The sequence below is a fragment of the Ahaetulla prasina genome, chromosome 1 (genome assembly GCF_028640845.1).
Source record: "Ahaetulla prasina isolate Xishuangbanna chromosome 1, ASM2864084v1, whole genome shotgun sequence".
Taxonomy (NCBI): Eukaryota; Metazoa; Chordata; class Lepidosauria; order Squamata; family Colubridae; genus Ahaetulla; species Ahaetulla prasina.
In genome coordinates, this window is record NC_080539.1 from 317,009,403 (window position 1) to 317,023,049 (window position 13,647).

Genomic DNA, 13,647 nt, shown 5'->3' on the forward strand with positions numbered 1-13,647 from the left:
TAAACTCAATGCTGTGCAAGGAAAAACTTGGCACAGAGTCTCTGAGATTCATGTACAGATCTTCACACTCCTGCACTGAATGACCGAATTGTTTCCTGCAAAAGCCCACTCCCCTTTCGCTCCTCTTTTATTTCCTATGGGAGGGGCCATTCATTGTCCACCTGTGGCCTTACTCCCAAGTCTACCCTTGTTCTTTATCTGTTCCCTTCGTCTGGCAACTCTGCCAATGCACACACTGGGAACAGGCTCCAGCTGTTCGTCTGCCTCACTGATGTCTGACTCCAAAGGCAGCTGATAGCAGGCATATGGCCCTGGCCCCCTCTTTGCCTCCAATGCATAGCCCTCATCAGAGCCTTCCCCAGACTCCAGGACTGGCCCATGTTTCTCCTCACTGTCCTCACTGTCTGAATCTGCTACCAGCCACTGGTGGGCCACAACACTTATGAAGATGACAACAAAAAAGCCAGTTGGCATCATGATAGATATTAAAAATGGACCCTACTTGTAGCCTGTCATTATTCAAAGCTTTAACTGTAAGCGTACAGTACTGCCCAAAGGTCACCCACAAAAAAGCTAGGTCAGTTTCTGTGATGTGAAGAGTAAGACAAGCCTCCACTTTATTACTAATTTTTACCCTTCCCAATTAATCTTCCCAGAATTATACAAATAGAATGTTATATGATAGCATTTCATTAGAGGGAAATCCAATTCTTCATCGTCACCAGGAAAAATGTGCCTGTGTCCATGTGGCTCACATGAACATCTACACTCTGACTTGTTTGCCTTTCAGTTGTTAGTAATTTCCACTTTGTGACAACTACTGAATTCTTAACCTTAGGATAAGCAAAGGTATTTTCAGCAATATGTAGAACAGAATGTTTTAGACTCATGTACTTAAAGAGTTGAGGAAGTCCAACACAAAGATTTCAAGTATGTTAAATTTGGAAATAAATTTGAATAGGATTTATTTCCAAGGATATGTTTGTGTGATATGTCACTGCATAAGAAATTCTGGACTTTATACGTACAGCTATTGAAGTGGACAAAATTTTTGAATTTCACCGGTATATTTAATATAGATTACCTCCTTTTCCATTCTGAGTCTAGGAACAGGATTTAGATGTTTGATGTCTCAACTTAATCAAGACTTTACTGTACAGCAGGGAGAAGTTGGGTTATAAAACCAGTTTTGATTAGAATAGCTAACATTCAGAGGAAACTTTGAAGCTTTTAGATGGGAAATTAGAGATGGTGTTAGAAGTCGATAGAAGCTTGTAAAATGTAAAACTCTTTGAAGTTATCCTTTCTGTGAAATTTGTTCTCTGCTCAATGCATGAGATATTCAACAGCATTATGTAGTTCAGTATATAGACACAAAAGAATTTTATAAACTTTTCTAAGTTTAGAATTTTCTAAACTCTCATTCTTTATGCTATCAAAAGTTCTTTTTTAGATTGTTCTTGTCATTTGTTTCAGATATATTCTATTGATGATAAATTATTTATAAATAAAGTATCTCAAGTCAAGTTTCTAAAAGAGTACACAAGTATGTCAATTGGTATTCCTTTTGTGACAGTGTAAAAGTGATTTACCACAGCTGCTTCTAGATTGTTTCTTCTCAACTTTCCAAATTATTTCAGTTTTGTGATATGCTGGTCCATTTCGATGGTTTCCTCTCCAAAGCAGCTCGAAAGTTTTAAGTATATGGAAATAAAAGTCTAGTATCGAAAAAGAAACCTATGCCACTTTTTCAATCAATAATGTGCTGAAAATACAATACAAATACTATAAACAATCCTATGCATATTCTTACCAAATTACTGCTCATAATCTAAATTAAAATACTTTAAAAAAAAAAAAAATCCCAGAAGCATGAACTTTGCTAGAAACGAATTCTGTAGGTAAACAGATTTTGAATGAACAGGAGATTCTTTTAAAAAGTGGCAAAATAACCTTAATATAGCGAATTGGGTTTTTATTGTAAAGAAAGCAACATATTGTCAGAGCTCACCAAGATACAAAGAAGATATTGACACTTTAGAAAGAGTGCAGAGAAGAGCAACAAAGATGATTAGATGGCTGGAGACTAAAACATATGATAATTGCAGGAACTGGGTGTGTCTACTCTAAGAAAGAGGAGAAGGAGGGGGGAAGGAGGATGTTCGCCCGAAGGGAAGCCTCTGCGGCTGCTGGAGATCTTTCCTCAGCCAGCCTGGATTTCCAAAAAGAAGAACTAAAAGGAGTAGCGAAGCACCCCAATAAGAGCCTGCTGCCTTGGCCCAGCCGTGGCTTTCCGAGAGAGACACAGAAAGACAGACAGACACACACACATACAGAGAAGTGGGGAAAAGAGAGAGAATAGACACACACACAGTGATACAGAGAGCGGCAGCGAGATGGGAAGATAGGGAGGGGGACAGACACAGAGATACAGAAGGGAGAGGGGGAGAGAGGGAGACAGAGAATCGTTTTGTGGCTGGGTAGGAGTGGCTAGGGGGTCATGTGACTGGGTGGGAGTGAGGGACATCGAGTTGGCCATGCCCACCCAGGTTTTGTGGCTCCCGGTGCCCCAGATTTCTGTGGCAAACGGGGCCAAATGACTCTGAGTGTTTTAAGGTTTCAGACCCCCGGTCTAGCCTAACAAAGAGAAGGACTAAGGGTGACATGATAGCAGTCTCCAATATTTAAGGAGCTGTCAGAGAGATGAGAGGATTGGCTTATTTTTTAAAGAACCTGAGGACAGCACAAGAAACCAATGGAAGCTCATTAAAGAGAGATCCTACATCTGGAATAAGAATTTTCCTGACAGTAAGCCTCTGTGGCTCAGACTGGTAAGACAGTCTGTTATTAACACAGCAGCCTGCAATTACTGCAGGTTCTAGTCCCACCAGGCCCAAGGTTGACTCAGCCTTCCATCCTTTATAAGGTAGGTAAAATGAGGACCCAGATTGTTGGGGGCAATAAGTTGACTTTGTATATAAATATACAAATAGGATGAAGACTATTGCTAACATAGTGTAAGCCGCCCTGAGTCTTCGGAGAAGGGCGGGATATAAATGCAAATTTAAAAAAAGTAAGCGAAATTAACCAATGGAACAACTTGCTTTCTGAAACTGAGTGTCTCCATCTCTGGAGATTTTCAAGAAAAGATTAGACAATCATTTGGGATGGTATAAAGATCCCTGTCTTGTGAAGGGAGTTGGACTAGAAGACTGCCAAGATTCCTTCCAGCCCTATTAATTCTATGGTTTCTTTTAAACAATTATAATCCGGTACTAATAACACTTGACAAATTCAGTACACCACCACATGGGACCAATTTAAAACCTCTAATTGTAGGGCTTTAAAACTATGTTAAACATATTTCCATTTCTATAAGTGAGTCTGATGATTTTAGCAAAAGACTCATACAGACGACAGTAATTTTGTCAAGAAAATACAATTCCACATTATCACGCCACAGAAGCAAATGAATAGAAGTAGGTCTTTGTGTCTCTCACTTTTCCTTGGAATTGCATCAAGTATTTGGTAAGAATCATCATTAAAAGCAATTCTTGATTTGCTATCTTCACATCAGGTTGGGGTTCACTGGGGGCCTTTATTGAGACTCTGCAAGGCAAGCTTTTTAAACCATGGTATTAACTGGTAATTCTATAGAGAATACTGTAAACAACAAAGAATAATTTAAGGGGATGGTTTTAATGCGATTATATAATTTGCATAGCGCTAGGGTTTCCAGTGTAGCACTTAGGCTGTCAGTGTGCCCAGACATTTCCCGTTGTGTCTGTCAGACTCCTTTCTCAGATTTACAGATTTATTCCAATAATGTCTTTTAGCACTGTAGGATTTCTTAGGAAATGAAATCCTAGCTGTCCACAATTAAATGCTATATTTGGAAATGTCCAAATTTATCTATCAAAGATAGAAAATTAAACATGTTTAAAAATGGAGCATCATATAGAAGGCGGGAGTGGGTCAAGTGGATAGCAAGTTTTTGAATTGATAAATTGATTGGCAATTGATTATGTTAACCCATGACAGTCATTCTATAAAATAGTAATACTCCCAAGCAAGGACTTTGTGAAAATGCCATTCAATGCACCCTCAAAACCTCGGGGACTCTCTGATGTTGTGTATTCAATATAAACCATCTAAATAGTTATTCTCATAATCCTGCTAAATCAATATAACCAATACCAATATAAGAAACTGGGGAGAGAAATGTAAAGGGAAGAACTTGTCTAAAGTTCAGAATTGAGATTTGAACATCCCAATTCAAAATTTGTTCTTTCAACTGCTATGTTATGGTATCTGGTCTACCCAGTTTTTCTTTAACAAGTGTTGGTAAATTTCTATAGCATTGTCCATTTCTAAAAGAAGTTTACCCGTGTGTTCTTCTAAAATTAAGGACACACATTAGGTATCAATGCTGTTTTCATATTTTTTTATCTCTGAAAAATAACATAAATCACCTTAAAAATTTGCATCTTACAGTCCAAAATACAAATCTGAAAAATGCTATAAAAACTATGAGAACTTTAAGACCAGTAGGCAACTCCTTACTGCTGCATATTTTAAATCAGGTCCATTCCAAACTTATTTTGGTGATGTGATTTAAATATTCACAAAAGTTGAAAACTGTCAACATTGGGTTTAGAATACAGACATGATTACACTATAGTCAACATCCATACTCATAGTCTTTTAAACTGAAATCAGTAATAAAATATGTTCCTTGGGAAATAAACATATATATTTTAGTTAGAAATTATAATAGCAGCATTAAATTTCTGTCATAAAATTCCAAATGACATGCATTAAATAAATATTTTATATGCAGATAAGGAATGAATCCAGTACTTTCTTACATTTCATACTGTTGTAGATATACAATAGTAAGTTTTGATGTTTTTCTCCAAGTACAAAGAAAAAGCTTTCCATTTATTGTTAAAGCAAAACAGAGCGCTACACCACAGTTTTAAACAATTCAGATAGCAACTCAAGCACCTGAGTAAGTTTTATAAGAAAGTTTTATGAGTATATCCACGTTTATACATGAATCTAAACACATTCTTACAAAATGTTCTACTAGAAATATACCCAGATGGACCTAAGTATACAATAGCAAAAGCTTCAAGCTCCACTTAATAAGGTAATTTTTGATTAAAAAATAGAAGGCAAAATGTACATTAGGAAAAGCTTTTACAGTATAATACTAAGACAGTCACAAAGTTAAGAAAATACTGATATCAAAGGTACAAACAATCACAGTATTAATAGACAAAATATACAAGGGAATCTTATACATAAATAAAATGCATTTGCATCTCCATATGCCCCTAGTGGCTGCCACAATCATCAAATGGTGCTCATTTTGCCATCTGTAGGATTCCTTAAGTTGTAAATAATCAGTTTTCTTAGCAATCTGATCTTCATTTCTAACTGGCTTCTTTCGGAGATTCGTCACTGCATAATTTCAAAATAATGCAAGATGGCCATTATATGTTGAGGCATGAAAACATAGCCAGTGTAAAGTGCCATTCCAATAATAGACACTAACATGGAATCTGAATGAAAGTAAAGGAAAGCATAAAAGGCTACAAAAGTGGATTATCAACATCTCAAATGATATAGTAAAAATGTTTAATATGCATTCTTCTTCATATTTACCAAAATCCTATGAAGTTAAATGGTTTTTAGTACAGATGGTACAACTATCAAAAAAAATCTTTGATTAGTCTGACTCAACAAATAACTGTTCAACTTCTCACTGCAAATTTTCAAGGTAAGAGCTTTTACAACTTTGACAGAAAGGAAAAGTGATTAATAATCAGACATTTGTAAGAGTAAAAACCAGCTCTCAGAAGCAAACTTAGCACATTTATTATCTCAGATCATTGCTTAAATTCAGGCTCAGACTAATTTCTTCATTAATAGCAACCTAGCAATAGACTGATAGGAATATATGAATGCAGAGACTGCATAAACTAATGTGGATTATAGAGTGTGTTTAAACGGTTGCAATTAGGACATACTATATCAAATTTCAGAAGACAGGCAATTCAACCACTTTTTCTCTTTCAGGAAGATTTCTGTAAGAAGGGGAGAAAGCAAGACTCTTTTCTTCTATAAAATCCTTGAAACGTTTTGTCCGAGTCCCTGAAGAGGGAGTGGATATTGCTTCTCAACAGGACAAATCAAGCTGAACAATTGTCAGTTCTGACCAACAAAAGTAATTCTGAAGACTAGGAGATGGGATCCAATTCCAATTTTCTATCAATAGGACAGTTTTTCTTAACATAATTGGAAAGGATCCATACCTCCTCTCCCTCAAAATCTGTTCTGTAAGCTTAGGGAAAAAATGCTGGAGCTGTAAAATATATTTGTTTACGCAGTGCTCAGCACATTTGTAACAAAAGCCACAATGTCAGTATCACTGTTACAGAACAGCCCAAACGGTATTCTATGAGAAACTGAGCTAGCAGTATTACATAAAAATACAATTAGCAAATAAAAGGACTGTTACCCCAGATTTGAGGGAATTATGATAGCAAGGCATATATGTCACAAGATACATTTCAAACAAGACTATCTTGCAGTATCAACAGTAACTTAGATGGAAACAAAAGAGCATTGTTGAAGCCCAATCCACTCAACTAATTTTGGATTTAGTTTCTCTGCAATATTTGCTCATTTTCTCCATGGGAGATCATAGAACAGGCCTGGAAACAGGCCGCAGCTGGAGCTTTGGACCGTGTCGTGCCTTTGCATCGGTCTCAACCAGCTCTTGGTTTTCTGAGGAGCTGAGGGAGATGAAACGCCGGAGAAGACGCCGAGAGAGTGCCTGGAGATCCAGCCGTTCTGAGTCTGACACTAAAGGACACTAAAGGACACTAGTTAGGTCCTTTATCAGGACCTACCTAGTGGCATTGAGGGATGTGAAACGTTCTTACGTTTCCACCCTCACTGCGTCGGGAGATAACCGCCCGGCTGCCCTATTTCGGGTGACCCGCTCTCTCCTTCAACAGGAGGGGCGGGGGGGACCCATTACAAGGGCGTACCGAGGAGTTTAACGGTTATCTATACGATAAAATCGTTCAGCTTCGGGACGGATTGGATCAAAATTGGGTAGATCCGGACGAGAGTTTCGAGACCCGTCTTGTTGAGAGTGTTTGGGATGGTTTTGACCCTGTGACTCCCGAGGACATGGACAGGTTGCTGGGAAGACTGAATGCCACCACATGTTTACTGGACCCGTGCCCCTCCTGGTTGGTGCTGGCCACACAGGAGGTGACACGAGGCTGGCTCCAGGGGATTATAAATGCTTCTTTGCGGGAGGGGGTCTTTCCCGCTGCCTTGAAAGAGGCGGTGGTGAGACCTCTCCTCAAGAAGCCTTCCCTGGACCCGGCTGTTTTAGGAAATTATCGTCCGGTCTCCAACCTTCGCTTTACGGCGAAGGTTGTAGAGAGTGTGGTGGCATGTCAGCTACCCCAGTACCTGGATGAAACTGTCTATCTGGACCCGTTCCAGTCCGGCTTTCGGCCCGGGTACAGTACGGAGACGGCTTTGGTCACGTTGGTGGATGATCTCTGGAGGGCCAGGGATAAGGGTTACTCCTCTGCCCTGGTCCTATTAGACCTCTCAGCGGCTTTCGATACCATCGACCATGGTATCTTGCTGTGCCGGTTAGAGGGGTTGGGAGTGGGAGGCACCCTTTATCGGTGGTTCTCCTACCTCTCTGACCGGACGCAGACAGTGTTGACAGGGGGGCAGAGATCGACTCCGAGGCGCCTCATGTGTGGGGTGCCGCAGGGATCGATTCTCTCGCCTCTCCTGTTCAACATCTACATGAAGCCACTGGGTGAGATCATCAGTGGTTTGGGGGTGAGATACCAACTGTACGCTGATGACACGCAGCTGTACTTTTCCACCCCAGGCCACCCCAACGAAGCTATCGAAGTACTGTCCCGGTGTCTGGAAGCCATACGGGTCTGGATGGGGAGGAACAGGCTCAAACTTAATCCCTCCAAGACGGAGTGGCTGTGGATGCCGGCACCCCGGTACAGTCAGCTGCAGCCACGGCTGTCTGTTGGGGGCGAGTCATTGGCCCCGATGGAAAGGGTGTGCAACTTGGGCGTGCTCCTGGATGGGCGGCTGTCTTTTGAAGACCATTTGACAGCCGTCTCCTGGACAGCTTTTTATCAGGTTCGCCTGATCCGCCAGTTGCGGCCCTTCCTGGACCGGGATGCCCTATGCACGGTCACTCATGCTCTCGTTACCTCTCGCCTGGACTATTGCAATGCTCTCTACATGGGGTTCCCCTTGAAGAGCACCCGGAGACTACAGTTAGTCCAGAATGCGGCTGCGCGGGTTATTGAGGGAGCGGTTCGGAGCTCCCATGTAACACCTATCCTGCGCAGACTGCACTGGCTGCCTGTTGTCTTCCGGGTGCGCTTCAAGGTGTTAGTTACTACCTTTAAAGCGCTTCATGGCTTAGGACCAGGATACCTACCGGACCGTCTACTGCCGTTTATCTCCCAACGACCAGTGCGCTCTCACAGAGGGGGGCTCCTCAGGGTGCCGTCAGCCAAGCAATGTCGGCTGGCGGCCCCCAGGGGGAGGGCCTTCTCTGTGGGGGCTCCTACCCTATGGAATGAGCTTCCCCCTGGACTCCGACAAATACCTGACCTTAGGACCTTCTGCCGCGAACTTAAAACTTACTTATTCCGTCTTGCTGGACTCGCTTAAATTTTAAATTATCAAATTGATTTTATGGGTTTTAAATTTTTTGTAAATTTTAGAGGGTAATATTTTATCTATAAGTAGCCATATCAAATAGGTTTTTTTAAGGGTTGTTCTTAGTTTTGTACTGTTGTTTTTCCTGTATTTTATTCTTGGCTGTACACCGCCCTGAGTCCTTCAGGAGAAGGGCGGTCTATAAATAAAAATATTCTATTCTATTCTATTCTATTCTATAGAAAATAAGAGAAAGGATCAATTGTTGCAAGAACGAAGAATTCTATACAGGGGTCCTGAATGAACAAATTACTTACTTAGCAACATAGATATTAAATATTAGCAGGTGGCAAGCACCACTTTAAAGAGCCATTATTCTTCTGAAAGGAGGAAGTGTTTCTGGATGGAAAGCCAACCAAGTACTATGTTAATTCCAAGCCTAAGAACAGAGTAGTACATGGAGGAGATAAAATACATTTTTTAAAAAATAAAAAATGATTATATTGGATTTTTTCAGCACATATAATCATATATATTAATGTAAATCATTATTAGCCTACTAATTTAGAAACAAAGATTTGATCTGCATTTAAAAAATATGTAAGTTTAATGGGTAGGAAAGAAAGAACTTTTATGAATCACATTTATTGTGATTTATTAAAAAGCACAATTTATTATTAAATAACCCACTTTTCCTACAGCAGCTAAAGATGGCATACAGTACATAGCACTTCCTCTTACAATGTTTCCACCATTCTGAAAAACATTCTGTGAAGTCTGCATCCTCAATTTATGACAATTGATCCCAAAATTTCTATTTTGGGATCAATTGTGTAAGTGAGTTGTGCCCCATTTTATGATATTTCTTGCCACAGATGTTAAGTGAATCACTGTAGTTAAGTTAGTAACACAGTTGTTAAGAATCTGTCTTCCCCACTGACGTGTCAGAAGGTTGCAAAAGGTGATCACATAACCCTGGGACATTACAACCATCATAAATATGAACCAGTTGCCAAGTGTCCAAATTTTGATCACTTGATCATTGGGCTGCTGCAATGCTCATGAGAAAAATGTTCATGTTACTTTTTTCAGTGACACCGTAACTTCGAACAATCACTAAATGAATGGTTGTAAGTCGTGCACTACCTGTAGATTATGTGACTGACCAGACACAAAACGGACTTCCACAGCTAAATAACTACATGAATTGAATTCTCCCCAGTCCTATTCAACTGTTAACCACTATACCAACTGGCTCTTACCGCAGAGTTTATAGAAAAGCTTTGGTTATCCCATCAACTGCAAAACATTGAAGTGTATATTGTCTAACTTCTGCCTTTAAAGATTTTGGTCAAATAATTAAAATGTTATTAACATAATTGTTCGGGAGCATTTGTTAACAATTAGGCAGTAAAAGAAAACTAAATTAAGGAGTGTTCTGAGGGCTCGAAAGAAAATTATTATCTTTCAGAATGCAACAGATTCCAAAACTTGCTCCTTCATGATAAATACGAAGGACTGCATTGGTAACAGAAATCTGTAGCATGTTTTTAGACCCTAAAAAAGGATGATAGGCTGAAATTGCCACAAAAGCATGTAATTAAGACCTAAGTTTGGAATAAGGTTTTTTTAAAAAAATGAATCTTGATTGAATAACTTTACTGATATCAGAACTGGATATGTCTATCTTCACAACAATCCAGTGGGTAGTATAGACAAAAAACTACTAATTGTCAGCCAGTGAGAATATCTCCTGAACACATAATATATCCTCCATAGTTAAGAAAAGTGGGAAAATATGGCTTCAATTTCCACTTTGTGCCTCCCTTTTAACTGCTAAGTGCCTAAATGGAGGAAACTGAAAAGTGCAAATCCGGACATTGTCTTTAGAAATAAAATACTAGGCACTAACCGCAAATGGCTTTTCAAGATGGGATAGGAAAATGATACGGTTAAAATATCTCTGAAAGCACATGAAGCTTAGCCACAATCTTCTTCCTAAAGCGGCACAGAATTAAAATGACAGCCCTGAAATACAATCAGACATTAATTTCCATCTCTGAGCTTTATTCCGCTTCCACCAAACCACAGCACAAACATTTCTATTTTCACACCCAACCTGAGCAAGGGCATCCTTAGTTGCGTTGTTGTTAAAGTAGTACTTTAACCAAAAGCCACTGAGGTCAGACAAAGTACAAGGCAAGTATTCAGGTAGCAGCGACGCCTTAAAAACGAGGAAAGGCTGGAAATAGAGCAATAACGGAGGCAGTCCATTTACGTGCCGCTGGTTTTCTGCTTTCTATGGAGAACTTCCACTCCGTAGCGGGCGAAACCCCTCCAAGCTAGTGGCGCACATACAGAGCACCTTCCTCGCCTCCGGTCTAAGGGTTGCCCAGCTAAAGCAAGTTCCCAAGGCCGCCCCACTGCCACCCATTCGCATCCCCCCGCCCGCCCGAGTCCAAACCGGCCCCGGCAACCTGCGTTCGGCTTAACGGGAACCTTCCCGACGGAGCCAGGAAATCCCTCGGCCTGGGACGACAATAAAAAGAGCGAGTAAAGGATACTGAAGACCGTCCGCTCCCAGGGCTCCAGCATGTAAAGAGCCGTCACCAGCAGGTACTGGTAGTAAAGCCACGACATTCGCTTCCAGGCCGAGCTGAACGCCATTTCCCCGGCAGCGTCTCGGTACGTAAGAGCGCGCTAGCGAAACGCACCGCCGAGCTGAGGACAAGAGGGAGAAGGGCGCGTGTCACGCCCAGCTTCTTCGCGGATTGGCTGAGCCGCTTCCCGGCGGCCTGCTCTTGTTCTTCGGCCGGCCGAGCCACGCCTAGAGGCGGGAATCCATGCGCCGACTTTCGCCATAGGGGGAAATGACGCGCTTTCTCAGCCGGCCGAGGAAAACACGATCCTGCTTGCTGTCTGTGAGGCGGCGCAGTGACGGTTTTTTTCCCCGGAGGCCCGCGCCTACCTGCGGGAGTGCTAGCTTGAGAAGTTGGTAGTCCAGTGCAGGGGTCTCCAACCTTAGCAACTTTAAGACTTGTGGACTTCAACTCCCAGAGTTGGCTGAGGAACTCTGGGAGTTGAAGTCCACACGTCTTAAAGTGGCCAAGGTTGGAGACCCCTGGTCCAGTTGGTAGTCATGTTGGGTAGTTTTATCCTCAAAAAAAAGAAAAAAAAAAGCTTCCCTGGGTTTTCCTACCACAAGGCAGACCTCATAGTTTTATACTAACTACTTTTTATTTGTCTTTCAACGTTTTTCCCCTTTTGTGCTCACCCACAACTCTTTTTTTTTTATTTATTAAGAACGAATTAGGTAATATATATATTACCTAAGTATAAGCATGAACTGAATACATAAAATAAGATACCAATAGAGAAAACATTAGGACACGGACAGGGCAGGTGAACCTAAGAACTAACTCCCCAGGGCCAGCTTCCTGACTATTTTACTCCTATATCGCTTCCTGAATAAATAAACAGTTTATTTAAAGTTAAATCGATTTAAGGGTCGCTTCCCGTTTGACAAACAAGCATTCTTTCCTCCTGTCATTTGGAGCTCAAGTATGGAAGCCGGCTGGGTGACTTTGGGCTAGTTTCTCTCCGCCCAACTCATTTCTCAGGGTTGTGAGGAAACTATGAGGAGGAGACTGTTAGGTATGTTCCTGCCTTGAATTATTTTTAAAAAAAATAATAAAGGGATTAAGAAACACTAGTGGAAAATTAGGTGGGGCTAATCTGAAAGGCTGGGCAACGAGAGAGCTTTATTAATTATGAATTCTTCATTTTGCAACAAACATTTATACACGTTTTCAAAAACATGTTTTTAGCTGTTAGTATTTTTATTCAAAACATTATGTAAAAATGGGGGAGGGGCAAATAAGTAACTGCCATAAGAAAAAAATCTTCAATTGACGGGTACACCAGTGGTAGGTATCAAAAAATTTTACTGGGTGTGACTTGATGGGCGTGGTATGGCTTGGTGGGCATGGCGTGGTGGCCGTGGCAGGGGAAGGATACTATAAAATCTCCATTCCCTCCCCACTCCAGGGTAAAGTGACCAGATTTCAGCGATGGCAAAGTGGGACACCATTGACGGGGGGGGGGGGAGCTGCGCATGTGTGCTGAGTCTTGCCACCTGCCTGAAGGAGGAGGAGTGGCTGCTGCTTCTCCACTGTTCCAGGCAGGCTCCGCTCTCCTAGGCAGGCTCGGCTCTCCTCAGCTCTCCGCTCTTCTCTTCCTCTCGGGTGAAGTCAAGCGGTGTCTCTCCTCCCTCTCGCGCCCCCTTCTCCGCCACTCCCCCTTCTCCGCCTCCTCCTCTTGCGTTGCCGCCTCCCATTTTCAGAATGGGAGTGAAACAAAAAAAAATCGGGACTTTTTGGAATTGCCGCGGGACAAGGGACAAATTATTAAAAAGCGGGACTGTCCCGCCAAAAGCGGGACGTCTGGTCACTATACTCCAGGGGAAGGTTACTGCAAAATCCCCATTTCCACCAGATCAGCTGGGACTTGGGAGGCAGAGAATAGATGGGGCAGGGCCAGTTAGAATTTTTATTACCGGTTCTCCGAACTACTCAAAATTTCCACTACTGGTTCTCCAGAACTGGTCAGAACCTGCTGAAACCCACCTCTGGGGTACACCCTTGAGATAACATCAAGAATAAACATTTTACTACAATTGCTGCATTGCAAAGTATGAGTCAGATAACTCCAAGTTACATTCATTTTTCTCAAATGCTCACTATTTAATATCATCCTTCAATCAATCTTTTTCACATTTTCTTTATTTATTATAGTGTAATGGCAGCACTGAAGTAGTCACTCCTTTCCAAAATTTGATTCCCTCAATAGTAATGGGTCTCATTACTATTCTATAAGTTAGGCCATTTGAGGTATCTTGGTTAAAATAATGTT

General features: G+C 41.4%; 1 protein-coding gene across 1 annotated transcript; it reads right to left on the bottom strand.

The window, feature by feature from the left end:
• Window positions 1-5,012: 5,012 nt before the first annotated feature.
• On the bottom strand, window positions 5,013-11,419 carry SPTSSA (serine palmitoyltransferase small subunit A). The gene is made up of 2 exons (XM_058162246.1): window positions 11,301-11,419; window positions 5,013-5,567 (listed from the first exon to the last, which is right to left on the bottom strand). The coding sequence occupies exons 1-2, from the start codon at window positions 11,401-11,403 to the stop codon at window positions 5,464-5,466; spliced, it is 207 nt and encodes a 68-aa protein (XP_058018229.1). The 5' UTR covers window positions 11,404-11,419; the 3' UTR covers window positions 5,013-5,463.
• Window positions 11,420-13,647: the final 2,228 nt, after the last annotated feature.

What these genes read in the sequence shown, in the direction of transcription:
- SPTSSA (XM_058162246.1), bottom strand. Translation starts at nt 11,403, where the DNA reads ATGGCGTTCAGCTCGGCCTGGAAGCGAATGTCGTGGCTTTACTACCAG. An exon ending in CTGGGAGCGGACGGTCTTCA is followed by an intron (nt 5,568 to 11,300) that starts GTATCCTTTACT and finishes ACTTTCATTCAG; the next exon opens with ATTCCATGTTAGTGTCTATT.